This window comes from Quercus robur, chromosome 1 (assembly GCF_932294415.1).
Source record: "Quercus robur chromosome 1, dhQueRobu3.1, whole genome shotgun sequence".
NCBI lineage: Eukaryota > Viridiplantae > Streptophyta > Magnoliopsida > Fagales > Fagaceae > Quercus > Quercus robur.
The window spans coordinates 17,798,983-17,820,476 of record NC_065534.1 but is presented as its reverse complement, the minus strand read 5'-3'; the positions used below and the strand labels follow the sequence as shown (position 1 = coordinate 17,820,476).

The following is a 21,494-nucleotide window of genomic DNA, read 5'->3' as shown; positions in this document are numbered from 1 at the left end:
AACTAAGCCTAACTAGAATGGTCCCTTAGGTATATCTCATATTAGCTAAAGATCACTTGTATGATGTACTATTGGTCTATAATAATTAAATCCCATATGATGAGATTGAGATATATTTATTATATACAAAGGGTACCCCCTTTCAGTATACATTATACAAGATATAATTCTTTGTGTTGAAGAGTGAAGACCCTTTCCCCCCTCTCCTTTTTCAAGTTTGTTTATCTGAAATCTAGATTTTTCTTTTGGCTTTCCTTAATAAATCTAGAACTCGGTTGAGTCTAGGGTTATAGTAACGTCTATGTACTTAAAACCGGGTTTTCAGATTTCTACAGCGCCCATAATTATATATCACCAGTGAAGCCTCATAACACTTACTCCATGACCTACCCATAAGAAGTAGGAACACCTTAAAAAATAAAATAAATAAAATAAAAAAGACAAAGAAGAAGAAATAAAGAAGAGCACCACAACACAAACTTGTTGGACACTTGCACAGCCATTTTTTTTTTTTTTTAAATTATCAAACTTATGGTCAAACAGAACCAGCTGCAACATTGATATAGTTCTTTTTCAAGGACCAACATGAATAATTTGTCAATCTACTATTGTAAATTTCAAGGGAAAACCGTGACGTATCTCTATGTGTGTCTTAGACTAATTAAGAACTTATCTCTTTTTTTTATTGTTACTTTATTATAAAGAAGATAAAAGAAAGCATGAAGAGAATGTGAATATTGATACGTGATTGACTTTCCCCCAAGAATTAGCTTCACACGTACGTCATCTCTTACAACAACTAACTATACTATTTCCATAAGTTAAATCATTTTTGTTTTTTAGGTATAGCTACTAGTGCTGTACACATTTTTTCAAAATAGACGATTAAAAAGGTAACGTACACATTGTTGATTGGTCAAGAACTAACGAATTTTTTTTTTCATCTTTCACTTGATTATTATCAGAGAGGGAATGTATTTTAATCTAAACTCATTGTAAATTAATTATTACTTTATATATATATATGTAAACCACCATATGCTAAATAAGTAAAGTCGGTTGTGCACATGTCGTAACAGGAAGGTTGGAACTTAGGGTACGTTTGGTATACTGAATGTAGATTACGTTAGGAATAGTAATATTTATTACTGGAAATAGAAGATATTGTAATGGAATAACTATTACTATTCATAAGTTTGATTGTTACATATGGAAAGCTTGTAAAAGATGATATATAAGAAAACTTTATATTTTTGGTAATATATTTATTTTAAAACCTATTATATATACTAAGGAATAGCTATTACATCCATTTTAAAGAGGAATAGTTATTGTTCAATTTAAAGAATAGTCATTCCAATGTAATAACTAATCCATGTAATAAAGATGCAACCAAATGACCGAATTACTATTACACATGAATAACTATTCCATTACAGGAGCTATTACAGCATACCAAACGTACCCTTAATATTCCATTTCCAGCCAAACTTGACTGTGTTTCAGTATTGAATGTGCTCAATTATTATTTGGCAACTTTTTTTTATTTAATTTTTTTATACAGGATAGAAATTTTACTTTAGCCTGATTTAAATGTATATGTGTGTGAAATTTCTTCTTAGAGACTTGAATCCCGGTCCTTACTCCTCACACCCTATAAACACTTATACTTGTGGAGTGATTATTGCACCAAGGGTATGCGGTTGTATTATTTGACAACTTTGAAATTCATCAAGTATTAGCCACTCCCTTCGGTGATTAGGACAGAGTTGGAGTCTTCCCACTACAAGAAATCTGGGTTTAGGCGACGTTTTTAAATTCGCCACTATAAGTGGTTATATTGTGACGTTTTCTAAAAATGTCGCTAAAGAGTGAAATTTTAGCGACCTTTTTCTAAAAACGTCGTTGTAACTCAAAACAATAGCGACGTTTCTTAAAACTTCGCAAAAAATATAGCTTTAGCAGCACATTTATGGTATATAGCGACGTTTTCTGAAAACGTCACAACAGTTATTAAGGAAAATGTACTCTATAGCGACGTTTTATAAAGACTATAGCGACGTTTTTAAAACGTCGCAATACGTTATTAACTTTTGACATTTCGCCACTTTTTCAGGTTCCCTCACTTTTTTCCCTCTTTTTTTTTTTTCTTTTTCTTTTTTTTTAGTTAGCCACTCCGTGTCCCACTTTTTCCTTTGTTTAGTCAACTATTCATTAAGCATTTCTTTTCTTTTTTGTTCCTATTGTTTGTTTGTGAGCCATTTTCTCCAACACCACCACACATTTTGCCTACCACCCACTGCCACCACCATAGCCACCGCGGCCGTCGTCGTCCTCCACCAAGACCCACTACCACCACCATACTTTTTTCCCTCTTTTTTGTTGTTCTAGTTTCTTCAAAGTGTAAGTCTTTGTTCTTAATTTATGGGTTTGCATTAATTGGGTATTTCTTTAATGGGTCACTATGTTTTTGTGCTAATTTTTGCTATTTTTCAGTGTTGGTTGGAATCTTTTTGTTGTTTAAGTTTCTTTAGAGTGTGAGTATTTGTTTTTAGCTAATGGGTTTGCTTTGATTTGATTTTTCTTTAATGGGTCATGGAGTTTTGTGCTAATTTTTTCTGTTTTTCTATTTTGGTTGGAAATTAGTAGAGAAAACTCTTATTCAGATTTGGCTTCTTGTGCAAAAGGACTTGAGGATCATGGGCTGAATCATTGTAAGTATTTTTTTAGAGTGTACATATTTGTTTTTCAATATTATACCATGAAAGTTTATATATTTATTATTATTATATTTTTTAATAAATCTTGACTTCTTTTTTAAATATGGCTCTGTGTGATGTTTATTGGGAATGCAATTCTTGGAAGCATTGATAATTTTTTATCCATGAAAGTTTATATATTTATTATTATTATAGGGCTAATATATAAAAAGTGTACCCACTATATAAAATCTTCAAAGGGCTAATATATAAAAAGTGAACTATTAGCATGCAACTATTAGCATGCAGTAGATATCTATTATGGCCTCAAAAGCTTGATGGACCACCTAAGACAATATGCACATCAAGCTTTAGATTGACATCAGTTTAAAATTCAAATTGTCAACAGTTTTCCATTTGCAATTTGAACATCCTTTTGAAAAATTTCTATAGTATATAAAAATTGTCTATAGTCATTTCTACAGTTACATTGGTTTAGTCAATTTTTGTCTGTTTGTGAGCAAAACAGTACGTGTTGTTGCAAAAGCCAAAGTTATTTCACTATAAGACCAAAATAAAACTTCAATGGCTCCCAATTACATTTTTTCAATATTATATCCATATTTTGAAATCAATGGCAGGGGATGGATCCTTATCAATAGCTAGGATGCTTCTTCTTCATTTTTTTTTTTTTTTTTTTTTCAATATCTACAGCAAAGTGTCTCCTATTAATTATTTATACACTAGGTGTTTTCCATGCATGTAGAAAAAGTGAAAGCTTGATGAAAATATAACCAAATGGGGTCCTAGACTTCTAGTTGATGGCAAGTTTAGTCATGATGAACTCTATCCGATTCAACAAAAAATATTTTCTAAAAAATCATTTTTTTCATTTTCTAATATTTAGTAGAGTATAAAAATCTAGTCAATAAAAAACTTGTAGTCTAATCATTGAAAAACAAGGGATTTGAGGTGGGGAATATTTTCCTTTTCTTTTCATTCTTTTTGTTATCAAAAAACACTTTTAACTTTTAAAATTAAAGCTACTAGAGTTAAAATAGTTTCTATTTTGGAACTATTAAATTAGAAAAAAAAAAAATTTAATAGATTTCGAATGTACTAGGACAACTACTCACTTATTTTGGAACTATTTTTAGTGTCCTCTTTTTTTTTGCAGGTTAACTACTCACTTATTGTGATAAGTTTGGAATTTATATTTTTGGAAAGGTGCGTGCTTGGCTTGAGTATAGTAAGTAATTTTTGCTTAAAATTTTGTACTTGAGATGTTGATGATTGTGTTGGGGTGGATTGTTGAGTTGGAGCAAGCAGGTGGCTTGCATGGTGCTATAAGGCGGTTTACATTTATATTTGAAGTGTTTATAATTTTTTTGAAAATTTGAATGGATATTTTTGAGTTATATTTATTGATTAATTTTTGGACTTCAATACTTGTAAGCATTTTATATTTATGATTATGATAATTATATTGGGTGGATTGTTGTGTTGGAGCAAGCGGATGGCTTGCATGGTGTTATAAGGTCATTGTAATTGATATTGGAAGTATTTATTAAATTTGGAAATTTGGATGGATATGGTTGACACTTGATTGAGTCTTTCTAGCATCTTTTAATGAGAAACAAAACAAGGAATAGAACTACTACAAATTCCAAATAATTATTATTATTAACAAATTTCAATTCAATCAAACAAAAATATATTGAGTATTTCTAACGTATTAAGAGGAGCATAGTGTCTAAGTGCAAAACTTATACGAATTACCATGACTACAATTATGAACTAATACTCATTTGTCACAGATTTGCAAAAGTTATAATAATTATAATGACTACCAATTATGAACAAAGATTTGTTTGTCACAAACATCTTTTCTACTATTTAATACTTTGGTTATTTGCAAAACCCACCTCATCCCTAAAATTGGAAAATTATGCCAATAGTAAACTTGGTCAATGCTTCACATTTCAATGTGATGCTACTCATAGATTAGCTAGAAACATTCTTCAAAGAGAGGAAGATAATAAAATCTAAATTTAGTGACTAGCTACATTTTTGTATTGGCATCATTGGATAGTGGTAGCTTTATTATATAATTATTGAAACATTCTCTCCATTAATAAAATTTCTTTTTTCTTATTAGTTAAAAAGAATATAAATATTTCTTTTTGAGCTTTTTACCTTTTAGGTTGTGGGGGTGGGGGGGGGGGGGGGGGGATAAGGAAAACAGGACTTGAAGTCAAATGGGTACAATTGATCAAAACTTCATCAAATATTCAGCATAATTAAATTGCATAATCAAAATATCACCCTAGCTTTAATGCCATTTGTTATTACCTAAGGGAGCGCTATATCTACATTATGCCCCAAAGCATTAGTTATAATTGGGGCTCATCTTAATCACATGAATAGCCTAAATTGATCTATAGTACATGTTAAATGCGAAACTTAGGACATGTTGGTGTTGCACACACTTGTACAATTCAATTCCCACAACCTAGAGTATCACAACAACTCTATAACAAATTTTTATTTTTATGCTACCTTGATTTCTTGAACTGTGACTTCCAATTTGATGACACCTCAGCACTACTAGTTACAAATCATGGCTTTAACTATTTCACTTATACATTTATTGGGGAAAAAAATTTAGTAATTAACAAGTAGCTTGTAAGAATTCACCTTATGAAATCTAGTTTCAATATATAAGGCATCTAGTTCTTTCTCTAGTCTTGTGAGCTCTATCTAGTTCTTTCTCTCTTTGTGTTCAATTTTTTTCCTTTTTTATTGGTGGATTTATTAAATTTGGAAATTGTATTGGAGTTATATTTTTTGATTAATTTTTGGACTTAATCTTACATTCTATATTTGTGATTATGATAATTGTGTTGGGGTGGATTGTTGAGTTGGAGCAAGCGGGTGGCTTGCATAGTGCTATAAGGTGGTTTACATTCATATTAGAAGTGTTTAGTATATTTAAGATTATGTGTAATCTTATTTGCATGTTATGAAACTATGTGGTTTTGAATATGTTGTGTACTATATTTAAGTGTATGTGTAATTCTACTTCTATGGTTTTTACTTAAGTTTGTAGAGATACAAGACTTAATCCATTTGTGTTAATGGGGATATAAATAGACTTGATGTGGTTTGTTTATTATATTTAAGATTATGTGTAATCTTATTTGCACGTTTATAAAACTATGTGATTTTGAATTTGTTGTGTGAATGAAGATATGAATAGAAATGGATATAAATCTTCTTTGCTTATTTTAGTTCTTGAAGGTATAAATGAAAATGAAAGGTTTAGTTATACGTGACGTTTCGGTAAGGTCGTCACAACAAGCCTCTAATGAAGATGTGGATCATGAGTCACAACAAGAAATTGGCCAATCATCCACAGTTAATCCATCAAATGCACCAAATCCAGGTATTTTATATATTTCTAAGATCATGTTTGTGATTATGGTTAACATTGTTTGACAAATATCCCATATTGCATGACAATGGCTTTTATTGTTTTATTCTCATTATAGTTGTGCCGCTTCCAGTACGTGCTACTTGTGGTGCTAGCAAGTACTCATTCATTTGGAATCTCCCTGAAAATCACAAGATTGAATTGCCATTAACAAGTTCAAATCAGCCAATTAAGAAGGCAGGGAGGAACTTCACAGGTTGGTTGGGTACAATTGCATGAAAACCCCATTTGTGCCCAATTAAGTATAAGAATTGGACAAGAATGCCAGATGAATTTAAGGAACAAATATGGGATATTGTTCAGGTATTCAGGAAGTTATAGACTATATGTGTATTATTCTATCTTGTACTGAGTTTTACACAAATGTTTAGCTTGATATGGATTTTGCTAACTAAGCTATTGCATGTAGTCAAAATGGATTTTGCCTGAAGAACCTACTAAGTTGGAGGCAATGAAGAATAGGACATTGTCCTTAATTGCAAAATCTTGGAAGAACCACAAGTCAGCTTTGAAGAAGAAGTATTTCCTAGGAAGAGGAAATAGAGCACGAGTACCACCAAATGTAATTTCTGAAGATTATGAAGACCTTGTTCAGTATTGGAGTTTACCAAAAACGAAGGTATTATTCTATATTGATATGCTTTAATACATCATCATCAAAACAAGAACATTCATATGAATATCTTTATTCTACATTGAATATCTACCATGAAAAATATATTCAAATAATACTTTGTTTAAATATGTAATTTTTTTGAACGTAGGAGCTTGCTTTGAAAAACAAGAACAGTCGTTCTAAGCAAACAAATATGCATACTGGTGGTTCAAAAAACTTTGCTTCATATGCAGAAGAAATGGTAATGACTTAATAATTATCTTGTAAATGACTTATTAGATTGTTGTTAAGTTTGTATGAAACCATTATTCCTAATTAAATAAATGAAATGACCATAATTTAGGTAACAACGCTTGGGCATCCTGTAGAGCGTGCGGATGTATATGTAAAACTCCATCTTCATAAAGATGGTACTCCAGTTAACACCGTAGCAGAAGGCAACATTGTAAGTAATATCATGATTTGCTAAGAGTAATATTGAATCTATTAGCATTGTTAATTTCTAATGTGTTATTGTGTTCAAATTTTGAATATTAGGAAAAAATCAACGAACTGTTGAGTGAGTCCTCAAATCGTGTGCAATCATCTGACCTTACTGGTAGTATTGCATGGGCACCAAATGATGTATATGCTCAAGTGTTTGGTAATGAGCGCAATGGTCGTGTTCGAGGTGTGGGATTTGGCCCAACTCCAAGTATGCATCCTGCCAAGAGCACTCCTGCAATTGCTCAAGTAAGAAGCCAAGAAAGGGATGCTAAAGTGACTCAGTTGAAGAATCAAGTGGCTTCTTTGACGGAGAAAGTGAATCGTTATGAAAACTTGGAGGAGCAAATGACCCAATTGATGCAACTAGTGCAAAATCAGCAAAATCATTTTTCAGAAGCTAGTCGGGTATTAAATTTTAATGTTTTAAGAATGTATTTGGTTTTTAAATTTTTTAAGTATAGTAACTATTATTTTGTTACTAGAAATGATTACTTTATGAACTTATTAGATACTTTAATTTGTATTTAGGGTGGTTTCGGTTTAGATCATCAATCTCCAACTCCTTACAGGTCATAGGCTTCATCCCATCAAGAAACTAGCATATAGCGGTACATGCAATGTTTTAAGGACTCCATGGGCTACTACATAGTTATTTTGAACAACCACAATTATTTTGGAACTATTGTACTTTGTTTATAATATTATCATAGTTTGGGTGGTGGTTCTTTTTTGGTATAGGTAGACAAGTGTTTTGTTACAACCACATTTATTTTGGAAGTATTGTACTTTGTTTAATATTGTCATAGTTTAGGTGGTTGTTTTTATATGTAGGTAGACAAGTATTTTGTTCAATTTAAGATGATATATGTATTGGTATTAAACATATATATATATATATATATATATATATTGAAACTATGGTTAATGTGTTATTGTGGAATATTGATGATCAATAGGTATATTTGATTTCTTAAAAGTTTGTGTTAGTTATTGTTCAATTTTAAGCAGGTTTATATAGCATTTTTAATATTTGAAAAAAAAAAAAAAAAAAGAGCAGGTTTTTGCGACGTTTTGAAAACGTCACTAAAAAGTAAGAAGAAATCCTTTTTAGTGACACCTTTAAAACGTCGCAAATAATCAATCCTATAGCGATGTTTTAAAAATGTCACTAAAAATAAGGGAACAAATGCTTTTGTGACATTTTTGAAACGTCACTATAGGTGTGATTATTTGTGGCGTTTTAAAAACGTCGCTAAATGTATTTTCCAACATTATATACGAAATTGTAATATTAAAAGTTCTTAAACGTCACTAAAGAATAACATATGGCGACGTTTTTCAAAACGTCGCAATAGATCTATAGCGACCGCTCTATTGTGACGTTTTTGAACGTCGCAAAAGAAAACGTCGCTATAGACCATTTGTGTCTATAGTGACTTTTTTTGGGTTTTTAGTGACGTTTTTAAAACGTCACCTAAACCCAGATTTCTTCTAGTGTCCCATTCATTTAAAAAAAAAAAGAGTTGGCAGACCCCTCGATCTAATTTCTATGGATATTTTGGGAAAAAAAAAAAGTTTGTGTTGGTTAGGGTTTTCTTCATCTTCAATAAGTTGCTTGAACTTATTTGATTTTCTCACAGCAGATTTTATTAGGTTTCGTGCATGTCCTAGATAAACACAAAAAATCAAGTCTCGTGGATAAGCAGAATTGCTCAGTTAGTTCAAAATCAAATCTCTTCTTTCTAACCTGTTGTAGCTAGGTCTAAAAATTAAAACAAACAAACAAAATATTGTTCAAAATAAAGATCTCTCACCATATGGGGACTCACTCTTATTAATTACTAAACGTTTTACACACACACGGAATTTTTCTAGTTATGAGTTTTGACATTATTTTACAGGGTAAAAATATGCCTAGATCTTGCTGTAGTTTTATGTATATTTATTGACATTCTTCGTGCTTTAAATTTTTCTAATCACGTCTCCTATAGTATTTAATTTTTCTAAATCACCGCCGTATAACCTTAGTGCGATAGTTACTCCACAAGTATAAGTGTTTGTGGGATATGGGGGGCAAGGGTCAGGATTCAAGTCTTCGGAAGGAGCTTCACACATATATACACTTAGATTAAGCTAGAGTAGAATTCTATCTTGTATTTAAAAAAAAAAAAAAAAAAAAAATCTGAATCAATTACTTCCATACATTGCTAATTATTAAAATATTAATTGTTGGATTTAATGGAAATTAGTCAAATGAAATGAGAATAATTTTTTGGTAAATGATATTAGAATAATTTGATATCGTAAGAAGTTTAATAAAAAAGAGAGTTGGGATACGTGAGAGTTGTGCCTGACCAAGTGCATGGGACTAATTACATTAATGGTTTTAAAAATGCTAAATAAATTTATTTATTAGAAATTTAGAACAATTGGACATCTTATTGTAAAGATTTAATTAGAATAATTGGATATTATTGGAGATGTAGTTAGAATTAAAAAGACAAAAACAAAACCATGGCATAGCTATGAAAACCATTATGGGATTTTAATGGTTAATACCATTTTACAAGGGGAAAAGTAATATTTTGCAATCAAGGACTTTCTCATGTCTTGCAAGGCAGATGTACCCCATACGTGGCTGCAATTGGCAGCACAAGGTGGATTTTCTAGAGTTCGTTGATGCACGATTTAATTTATCTAACACAATCTGCAAGCAAAAATAAAGAGTAAGAAAGACAAACTTCATATTGATCATCACCAAAAAAAAAAAAAAAATTCAAGATAAATTATAAACTAACCTGATTGAAGACCAATTGAGCTATATTCATGCATTACCCTAAGAGTCTTCAACCTAGACATAATTTTTAAATCTGGTAAATCATTGATCCGATAAATCAATATCATCTAACAAACGCTCTCATAAGACTACATCAATGAAAATTATTCTAGTGAGACTAAAAGGTTCAAGAAAGTCTATTTATAATCAAAATTGCTTGGGAGTCATTACTCTTGACATCCCTAAACACATATACCACAACAGCATGCCTTGTGTTAATGTTGGGATGCAAATAAAGAAAGGATAATCACAACTTTGATTTCTTAGCATAAACGTATATATGGAGCATTTATATTCTTTCCAGGTAAAATATACTATGTAGGTAACATAAATGAAAGGGCTCCAACTATGTTACCATTTATAATTCGAAAACTTTATCATATATTAGATTTCTTACCAAAATAAATTATATGCATTTAATTTTTATTTTTATTTTGTTTGATAATTACAACAATAAGGAATTTGAACCTTGAACGTTTTTATTGGAAATATTAGAAAGTTTCAATAAAGCAACAATACTCTTGAAATGTTTAATTAATTAAATTTTTTAATCTTGCCACTATATACATTGGTAATTTGTATCATCATGGATCATGAGAGATTAAATTATTGTTAAAATGTCAAAAGCATTGTAACTCAACTGACAACTCTTTGTATCATGAGAGATAAGTCCTTAGTTTAAATCCTCCTATGGTGTAACCCCTCCACGTTCTCCTCTTGTGGTTGTGGATACGGTTATTACTTCTTGGTAAAGAATATTAAAAACAAGTTAACGATTACCTAGTGTGGGGGTAACACATCTTACTAGCATCCCATTGTTAGCTTATAATTTGCACATGAAGGGTCAATAGTTATGTACTCAAATGCGGAGTTCACACCTAAATGTAACCACAAGGTTCGTACACTAGTTATGATTTATCATAATTTCTTCAAAATCACCACTCTAATCAACACACATGAGAAGGGGAAATAACAATCACTCACTCACACCCCATTTTTATAATTAAGAGTATGATAAAGTTTGGCTACAAACTTGGTTAGAGCACAATACGAAAATGGTAATATGTCCACTTACTAAACCATACTTAAGTGATTGTATACAATCATTTTAAGTGAGTCAAATGCATTGCACATAATAGAAATACTTATCATCTTTCTATTGTTTAGTTTGTAGTCAAACTCTATCCTTAAAAAAAATTATGATTTATGAATTTCTCCTAATAAAGAATTGTATTTGCCATCATTTAACGTCCCTATTCATAGAGCAAATATGCTGATATGTCTTTACCATAGATATATACTTTTTTGTTTTTGGGTTACACAAAGGGGAGGCATTTGAGCTTGGATTTTCTTAATAGGAAGACTGCACAGTACTGTTGAGCTACAATACTTTGAGTTGTATACTAGCTTTTGTCTTCTTTTTTTTTTTTTTTTTTTTTTTTTTTTTTTTTTTTTTTAAATCTTTGTCTAATTGTCTTTTATTGCATACACAATAGCTTGATTACATGAGAATTTGTATTTGCCATCACTTTAAATCTCTCTTCGATCTTTTATGTAGAAATATGATAGAGTAATAAACGTCATTAACATGTGGGTTCAATATCCAAACAAAACTGATTTAAATCCTGCCCAATGCCTTGGGCAAATATGGTGGATATGTTATTACATAAGTTTTTTACCTTTTGTATTAGACATAAAGTTCTCATGTTCATATGTTTAAGAGAGAAATTGGAGACTAGAGATGTAAGGAATAGACTCTCATTACACTTTTCTCTAATTTTGGATGAATTTGATGAGAAGTGGTCAGTTGTTATATATAACATTTACAGCTTATTTCATATATTTTTTTAAAAAAAAAAATTTAAAACTTATTGTACAAATTACTTAGGATACCCACTTCGATGGACCTTAGTTTTATCTTCTTCTTCTTCTTTCTTTCAAAATATATACAAAATCACTTTGTGATTCTTTCATAAAATATGAAAAAATTGTGACTTATAACACCCATGTGATGTTGTTTCATTAGTAAACTAATAAAATATTCTTAAAAACAAACAATAAGTTACTCATATAATAACACATGTCCATATTAATTTCAATTAAAAGAATATTAGAGGTAGGTTTTATGTTACACTCAAAATCTCAAGGGATTGATTACAAGTTACACAATTAATGATTTACCTATAAAATAATATTATATGAGATTAAGTATTATAGTTAAAACCATAGCTATCAATATCATACCAAAATGGAAATTTAAAACATTGATTAAATCAATGAACAATATAAATCAAGATCATTATAAAAGAAAATGTCGGATTTGCAGAATTGTTAGTTTTTAGAAAAATACCGAACCACCAGTATATAGTTTTATTCTAACTGTTTGGTTTTTTTTATTTATAATTTTTTATAATTTTCTACTATATTAATCAAATAATGAAATAATCATATATACTTCAATTTTTCATGGTTATTTATGGTATTTTAAGTATTCTGCTTTTCTGACCTATAGCCACGTTTTAAAAACATGGCTACAGAATCTTTTTTTGGTAGTGTCAATTTTTTAGTCATATATATATATATATATATATATATATACACACACACACACACACACTAGCCTTATCATACACGCTAGGGGTATTTGAAGTGTGGTTTTGGACCATTTTTAGCATCGCACTTTGCGGTGCGGTTTAGTTAAAATCGTAACTGCACCACACCTTATTTTTGCGGTCACATGTGCAGTGCGTTGCGGAGTGGTGCAGGTTAGAGTTTTGCCAAAACCATAACTGCACCGCACCTCATTTTTACGGTCACATGTGCGATACTATATATAAGATGCGGTTTGAAGTTGGTATATTTTTCAAATTTTGGGTTTTTCCTACTCATCCCAAAACTATTTTTTCCCTTTTTTTGGGCCAAGTTTTAAATTATTGAACTAGTTTTTCTTTATTTTGGGTTGGCTTTTCTAGTCAACACTTGCTATGGTTAAAATATTAAACTATTAATAATATATTTAATATTAAAAATAAATAAATATATTAATATATAGGGAGGATGCGGTGCGGTTTGTGCGGTTTTCTTATTATAAAACTACAAATCGCATTGCACCATACGGTGTGGTACGGTGCAGCGCACTATTACTTACGTTGCGGTGCAGTTATGCCATTTTGCGGGCGGTTTTGGTACAGTTTGTGCGGTTTATGCGGTTTGGTGAACACCCCTAATACACGCTTTGCGTGAGACTCTTTTTTTTGGTCTAGTGTCATAATTTTATTTTTTATTTTTAAATTTTGGATAAGTTTATTTTGAACACATAGATTAGTAGAAGAGTATCATATTTTGCAGGCATTTTAAATAAAATTGGAGATATATATTTACTGGGTTGTCCTTAAGTTTTTTTCCTGTTAAACTTAAGTTTAGGAATATTTCTAAACCACATAAAATAGTCAAGCACAAAGAGAGAAATCATCTTATAAATAGTATAGATAAAATCCTATATTTGAATTTTTTTTTTTTTTTTATAGATATGATATAAAAATTAAACCTATGATGTCTGTTTTATAATGATTGATCTTTTTCATCATGCCAAAACACTAATTGGTTTTGGTGTAGGAGAGGTTTAAACTTCAAATCTCTTATTTGAGGACAAAAAAATTCCAAAAATTTATTTGTATTTATTTTTTCCAATTAATTTTAATGTATAGTATATATATAATTTTATAGTTTAACTTCTTTTTTCTTTTTTTTTTGTATTCTTTACTTTATTTATATATTTTAAAATAAATTCCATATTAATTCAATTATTGGACTCTTTTTTTTTTTTTACTAGTCAACCTTATACTTCTTTCTTGACAGTTCAATAAATCAGCATTGGCTCTATTATGTAGGTTCCAATTAATTCAACTGGTAAGGTCTCTAATGATTGAATAAGAAATCCGGAGTTTAATCATCGCTTACACCAAAGACTGATTAGTATCTTGATCTGATAATAAAGATTAGGAGTGGACAACATAGATTAGAACTCTCTTAAAAAAAAAAAACATATTCCCTCCATTATGAATTCTGATAACTATGCTCAAAACTTCTCTAAACTTCAAAAAGTCCATGTTTTAGGGAAAAACCATTTTAGGGTTGTGTATACAATTTTTTTCCCCCAAGAATTAGCTTCACACGTACGTCATCTCTTACAACTTACTATACAATTTCCATAGTTAAATCATTTTTGTTTTTTAGGTATAGCTACTTTACATTTTTTTTCAAGATAGAAGATTAACAAGAACTAACAATTTTTTTTTTTTGCTTCTTTCACTTGATTATTATCAGATGAGGGGATGTCTTTTAATCTAAACACGTTGTAGATTAATTATTACTTTTTTTTTTTTTAAATGTAAACGACCACATGTTTTATTCATTTAAATACGTAAAGTCAGTAACCTAATATTCCATTTCCAGCCAAACTTGACTGTGTTTCAGTATTGAATGTGCTCAATTATTATTTGGCAACTTTGAAATTCAGGTATGCTAGCCACACATTTGGAGATCCTTCGATCTAATATCTATGGATATTTTGGAAAAAAAAAAAATGTAGTTCCGTGTTGGTTAGATTTTTTTTCATCTAATTCAATAATTTGCTTGATGTACTTATTAGATTTGCTCATAGCAGATTTTATTAGGTTGGGCTCCTTAATTATTAATGAATGGCCAATATTTATTTTAGGTTTCGTGCATGTCCTAGATAAACAAAAAATAAAAATAAAAAATCAATTGTCTCGTGGATAAGCAGAATTGCTCAGTTAGTTCAAAATCAAATCTCTTCTTTCTAACCTGTTGTAGCTAGGTCTAAAAATTAAACCAAACAAACAAAATATTGTTCAAAATAATGATCTCTCACCATCTTGGGACTCACTCTTAAATACTAAACGTTTTACACACACGTGGAATTTTCCATGTTGTGAGTTTTGACATTATTTTACTGGGTAAAAATATGCCTAGACTTGCTGTAGTTTTATACTTTTATGTATATTTATTGACATCCTTTGTGCTTTAAAATTTTCTAATCACGTCTCCTATAGTATTTAACTGATCTAAATCAATTACATCCAAGTTCCATACATTGCTCATTACAATATTATTATTGGATTTAATTGAATTTAGTCAAATGAAATTAGAATAATCTGCTTTGGTAAATGAAACGAGAATAATAATTTGATATTGTAAGAGGTTATTTAATAAAAAAGAGATTTTTTATTGGGGGGTACATGAGAGTTGTGCCTGAGCAAGTACATGGGACTAATTCCATTAATGATTTCACAATTATTTGATTAAAACAATTGGATATCTTACTTTAAGAATTTAGAATAACTGGATATTATTAGAATTTTTAAAAAGAAAAAATAAAAACCAAAACAAAACAATAGCACAGCTATCAAAACCATTATCTGGTTTTAATGGTCAATACTATTTTATAGGGAAAATTTTTCTATTTTTCAATCAAGGACTTTCTCATGTCTTGCAAGGCAGGTATACTCCATATGTGGCTTCGATTGGTAGCAAAAGGTGGGTTTTATAGAGTTCTTGGATGCAAGATTTAATTTATCTAACACAATCTGCAAGCAAAAAATTAAAAAGTAAGAAAGACATACTTAATGTTGATTGTCATAAAAAATAAAAAATAAAAATTCAAGATAAATTATAAACTAACCTGATTGAAGACCAACTGAGCTATATTCATGCATTACCCTAAGAGTCTTCAATCAGGACATAATTTTAAACTCTGGTAAATCATTGATCCGATAAATCAATATCATCTAACAAACAATCTCATAAGATTACATCAATGAAAATTTTCTAGTGAGAATAAAAGGTCCAAGAAGGTCTATTTATAATCAAAATTTATTAGGAGTCATTACTCTTGACATCTATAAACACATATATGCCTTGTGTAAATGCTGGGATGCAAATAAAGAAAGGATAATCACAACTTTGATTTCTTAGCATAAACGTATGGAGCATTTATATTCTTTCCAGGTAAAATATACTATGTAGGTAACATAAATGAAAGGGCTCCAACTATGTTACCATGTATAATTCAAAAACATTATCATATATTTGATTCCTTACCAAAATAAATTGTATGTATTTAATTTTAATTTTCTTTCTCAAAAAAAAAAATTTTAATTTTTTATAATTACAACAATAAAAGAAGAGAAATTTGAATCTTGAACGTCTTCATTAGAAATATCAAAAAGTTTCAGTAAAACAACAATACTCTTGACACGTTTAATTAATTAAATTTTTTAATCTTGCCACTATATACATTGGTAATTTGTATCATCATGGATCATGAGAGATTAAATTATTGTTAAAATGTCAAAAGCATTATAACTCAACTGACAACTCTTTGTATCATGAGAGATAAGTCCTTAGTTTAAATCCTCCTATGGTGTAACCCCACCGTGTCTCCTCGTGTGGTTGTGGATACGGTTATTACTTCTTTTTGACATCCACTACGATAGAAATTTCATTAATGTTAAAAATTCAGTACAATACACAGTGACCTCCAGTGAACAGTGTCGGGGTTTTAAAAATAAAAGCTGATATAGCATTGCAGCACAAGCCCGATACAAATATGTAGCAAAAAAACAGAAAAAAAATGGTGGCTTTTTACTGTAGAGCCATGAGGCGTTGGTACTCCGCCAGTAGTCCGCAAGCAACATCAACAATTGCTTTTGGTTGGAGTTGGACATGCTCAAAGTAGAACCTGTTTCTTGCATTCCAAATCGACCACGCCATAGTTGCCCACTGCTCAAGTTCTCATTGGGTAAGTCTGTTACGCACCTGTCTGAATAATTGGAAAAAGTCGTTGGCCATGTTTCTGCAATTCTAGATTCGACTACTCGTCAGTGCCCACACATTTTGTGCAAATGGGCATTCCCATAAGATGTGGCTTGTATTCTCGGACCGGTAATGACAGATATCACATCTGGTATGCACTCAAACTCGGTGTCTATGGAGATTTTCCCTGGTTGGAAGACAATTTGAGCAAGCTCTCCATAAAAACGTTCGGACTTTGGGTGGTACGTTGGGTGCCCAGATTCCGCTCCAAATATGCTTATAGGCATGGCTTAGAGAGTGTTCTGCCCATGGTTGCTTATTCAGACGGAGTGCAAGTCGATAAGCAGTTTTGACAATGAATTTTGCAGCTACATTTTCTGTCCAAATCAGCAAGTCCAGAGAGTTGAGGTGGTCCAATGGTACTGCTAGAATTTCCTGCCTTGTCCTTGGTGCAAACAAAGTCTCTATTTTTCCCCGTCCCATTGCCGAGACTCAACATCCAAGAGCTCACAGACCTTCATGTCTTGGGCATGTTCATTAAGAGGAATTGGAGGGTGAGACAGCCATTTATGAGAGTAGACCCCCACTGTTTTGCCATCTCCCACCCGCCACTTTGATCCATTGAAGATGATGTCTCTTGCTGCAAGTAGGCCTCTCCAAACAAAGGACGGGTTGCTCCCCAATTGAGCTATCATGAATGAACAATTAGGGAAGTACCACGTCTTATACACCTTGTAAAACAGGGAATTTGTGTCTTGGGTTAGTCTCCATGCTTGCTTTGAGAGCATAGCCAAGTTGAAAGAGTGCAAATCTCTAAAACCCATCCCCCCTTCCTTCTTACTTATGCATAGTTTTCTCCAATTAACCCAGTGGATCTTTCTCTCTTCTTTGTTTTGTCCCCACCAATATTTTGCTAGCAAGGAATTGATGGAGTCACACATGGATTTGGGAAGCTTGAAAAGGCTCATGGCATATGTGGGGATTGCTTGTGCCACTATTTTTATAAGGACCTCCCGACCTGCCTTTGATATAAACTTCTCCTTCCACCCCAACACACGCTTGAGAATTTTTTCTTCTAATTCTTTGAAGGTGTTTACCCTTGATTTACCACAAGTCATTGGTAGACCAAGGTATTTGTCACTATTGGTCATTACTCTAGCCCCCATTTGTTATTGGATCAATCTCCGTATTTCAGGATTTGTGTTCTTGCTAAAAAAAAGGAGGTTTTTTGGCGATTGATTGCTTGTCCCGATGCAGCCTCATGTTGGCCAAGAATACTCAATAGTTGTTGACACTCTCCAACCGTGGCTTACAAAATAGTAAACTATCATCTGCAAAAAGGAGGTGGGAGATGCACAACCCATTTTGGCTAGACATAATTCCATTTACCACCTGATTCTCAACTGCCTTATTCAGTAGTGTCGTGAGGCCTTCCGCACACAGGAGGAAAAGGTAAGGAGATAGTGGGTCTCCTTGCCTAATACCCCTAGATTGAGTGATCCACCCCTTGGGCTCTCCATTGATGAAGACTGAATAAGAGGCTATAGTGACTGTCTCCATTGATGAAGACGGTTATTACTTCTTGGTAAAGAATATTAAAAACAAGTTAACGATTACCTAGTGTGGGGGCAACACATCATACTAGCATCCCATTGATAGCTTATAATCTGCACATGAAGGGTCAATAGTTATGTACTCAAATGTGGAGTTCACACCTAAATGTAACCACAAAGTTCATACACTAGTTATGATTTATCATCATTTCTTCTAAATCACCACCAAACTCAACACTCTAATCAACACACATGAGAAGGGGGAATAACAATCACTCACTCATGCCCCATTTTTAAAATTAAAAGAATGATAAAGTTTGGCTACAAACTTGGTTATAGTACAAGAAAAAAATGGTAATGTATCCACTTAGCTAGGCACTTACTAAACCATACCTAAGTGATTGTATAATTTTTTTTTTTTTTTTTTTGATAACATAAAAAGGGAGGTTTTTTTTTATAATATATACCTCATGGTTTCATTGGTCTCTCTCTCTCACTAGCTCTCAAACCCAAGTCTTGGTACTTGTTATAAGTATTCAAGCCATTGAGATACTACAAGAGCCGGTAAAATTTGTAGTCAAACTCTATTCTTAAAAAAAAAATTATGATCTATGAATTTCTCCTAATAAAGAATTGTATTTGCCATCATTTAACATCCCTAGTCATAGAGCAAATATGCTGATATGTCTTTACTATAGATATATACTTTTTTTTTTGTTTTTGGGTTACACAAAGGGGAGGCATTTGAGCTTGGATTCTCTTAATACGAAGACTGCACAGTACTCTTGAGCTACAATACTTTGAGTTGTATACTAGCTTTTTTCTAATTGTTTTTTTTTTTTTTTAATAATCTTTGTCTAATTGTCTTTTATTGCATACACAATAGCTTGATTACACGAGAATTTGTATTTGCCATCACTTTAAATCTCTCTTCTTTTATGTAGAAGTATGATAAGTAATAAATGTCATTAACATGTGGGTTCAATATCCAAACAAAACTGATTCAAATCCCAATGCCTTGGGCAAATATGTTGGATATGTTATTACATAAGTTTTTGCCTTTGCATTAGACATAAAGTTCTCATGTCCATATGTTTAAGAGAGAAATGGAGACTAGAAATGCATGCAAGGAATAGACTCTCATTACACTTTTCTCTAATTTTGGATGAATTTGATGAGAAGTGGCAAGTTGTTATATATAACATGTTCAGCTTATTTCATATTTAAAAAAAAAAAATTTAAAACTTATTGTACAAATTACTTAGGATGCCCACTTCGATGGACCTTAGTTTTATCTTCTTCTATATTTCTCTTTATTCTCTACAATTATGAAATACAAAAAAACAAAAAAACAAAAAAAAAAACTTGCAAACTTTACTTCATTAATTTCTTCTCATTGTTCATCTTTGTATAACTTATTTACTTCAAAATTTGACACAATGCAAATTTCTTAATGTCTTCTAATTTACAATTTACACTCCTGGCATATATTTAATTTGTTGTAAAATATATACAAAATCACTTTGTGATTCTTTCATAAAATATGAAAAAATGTAACTTATAACACCCATGTGATATTGTTTCATTACTAAACTAATAAATATTCTTAAAAACAAACAATAAACTACTCATTTTTTCTTTTTAAGAGAGTTTCAACATATAGCATCTGTTCCTAATGATAGCTCTTTATTATCAGAACAAGACACCAATTAGTTTTTGGTATAAGCGAGGATTGAACCCCAGATCTCTTATTTAACTATCAGAAACTTTACCAATTGAGCTAACTAGAACCCACATAATAAGCTACTCATGTGATAACATATGTCCATATTAATTTCAAGTAAAAGAATATTAGAGGTAGGTTTTATGTTACACTCAAAATCTCAAGGGATTGATTACAAGCTACACAATTAATGATTTACATATATAATAGTATCATATGAGATTAAGTGTTATAGTTAAAACCATAGTTATCAATATCATACCAAACTGGCAGTTTAAAACATCAATTAAATCAATGAACAATATAAATCAAGATCAATTTAAAAGAAAATGTTGGATTTGCAGAATTGACGGTTTTTAGAAAAATACCAAACCACGAGTCTATAGTTTTATTCCAACTGTTTGGTTTTTTTTTTTTTTTTTAATATATATTTTTTAATTTTCTACTATATTAATCAAATAATCATATTTCCTTCAATTTTGCATGGTTATTTATGGTATTTTAAGTATTTTGCTTTTAAACTTGAAGTAAATTGTCAAAATAAAAATATCAATTAAAGTGTCAATTTTTTAGTCATATATACACACACACTAGCCTCATCACATGCACTTTGCGTGTGCGATGAGGTTTTTTTTTTTTTTTTTTTTTGGTCTAGTGTCATAATTTTTTTTTAATTTAATTTTGGATAAGTTTGTTTTAAAGACATATATTAGTAGAAGAGTGTCCTATTTTGTAGGTATTTTAAGTGGAGTTGGAGATATATTTTTACTAAGTTGTCCTCAAGTTTTTTCTCCGTTAAATCTAAGGTTTAGGGGTATTTCTGAATTACATAAAAGTCCAGTACAAAGAGAGAAATCCTCTTATAAATAGTATAGACAAAATTCTATATTTGAATTTTTTTTTTATATAGATACGATATAAAAATTAAACCTGTGATGTCTATTTTATAATGATTGATATTTTTCATCATGCCAAAAAAACTCTAAATCTCTAATTCGATGACAAAAAAACTTGACTAACTATTCAAAAAATTTATTTGTAGTTATAAAAAAATTATTTTTATTTATTTTTTTTCAATTAATTTTAATGTATAGTGTGTGTATATATATATATAATTTTATAGTTTAACTTCTTCTTTTTTTTTATATAAATTTTATTCTTTCCTTTATTTATATATTTTAAAATAAATTCAATATTAATTCAATTATTGGACTTTTTTTTGACTAGTCAACCTTATACTTCTTTCTTTTG

The 21,494-nt window shown here is 30.7% G+C and overlaps 2 protein-coding genes across 2 annotated transcripts; one reads left to right on the top strand and one right to left on the bottom strand.

The window, feature by feature from the left end:
- Positions 1-2,215: 2,215 nt before the first annotated feature.
- LOC126723886 (uncharacterized) lies at positions 2,216-8,146 on the top strand. Its single transcript, XM_050427867.1, has 11 exons — positions 2,216-2,403; positions 2,497-2,537; positions 2,647-2,714; positions 3,877-3,926; positions 5,991-6,144; positions 6,251-6,495; positions 6,602-6,811; positions 6,957-7,049; positions 7,152-7,253; positions 7,346-7,699; positions 7,823-8,146. Exons 6-11 carry the CDS (start codon positions 6,454-6,456, stop codon positions 7,868-7,870), a joined length of 849 nt encoding a protein of 282 aa, XP_050283824.1. The 5' UTR covers positions 2,216-2,403; positions 2,497-2,537; positions 2,647-2,714; positions 3,877-3,926; positions 5,991-6,144; positions 6,251-6,453; the 3' UTR covers positions 7,871-8,146.
- A 9,285-nt stretch (positions 8,147-17,431) lies between these two features.
- On the bottom strand, positions 17,432-18,133 carry LOC126726146 (uncharacterized mitochondrial protein AtMg00310-like). The gene has a single exon (XM_050431304.1). The coding sequence runs from the start codon at positions 18,131-18,133 to the stop codon at positions 17,432-17,434; it is 702 nt and encodes a 233-aa protein (XP_050287261.1).
- Positions 18,134-21,494: the final 3,361 nt, after the last annotated feature.

Excerpts from the sequence above, each read along its gene's own strand:
- LOC126723886 (XM_050427867.1), top strand. The coding sequence starts at position 6,454 with ATGCCAGATGAATTTAAGGAACAAATATGGGATATTGTTCAG. Across the intron at positions 6,496-6,601 it reads AAATATGGGATATTGTTCAG|TCAAAATGGATTTTGCCTGA; the intron begins GTATTCAGGAAG and ends TATTGCATGTAG. Across the intron at positions 6,812-6,956 it reads GGAGTTTACCAAAAACGAAG|GAGCTTGCTTTGAAAAACAA; the intron begins GTATTATTCTAT and ends TTTTGAACGTAG.
- LOC126726146 (XM_050431304.1), bottom strand. The coding sequence starts at position 18,133 with ATGGGGGCTAGAGTAATGACCAATAGTGACAAATACCTTGGTCTACCA.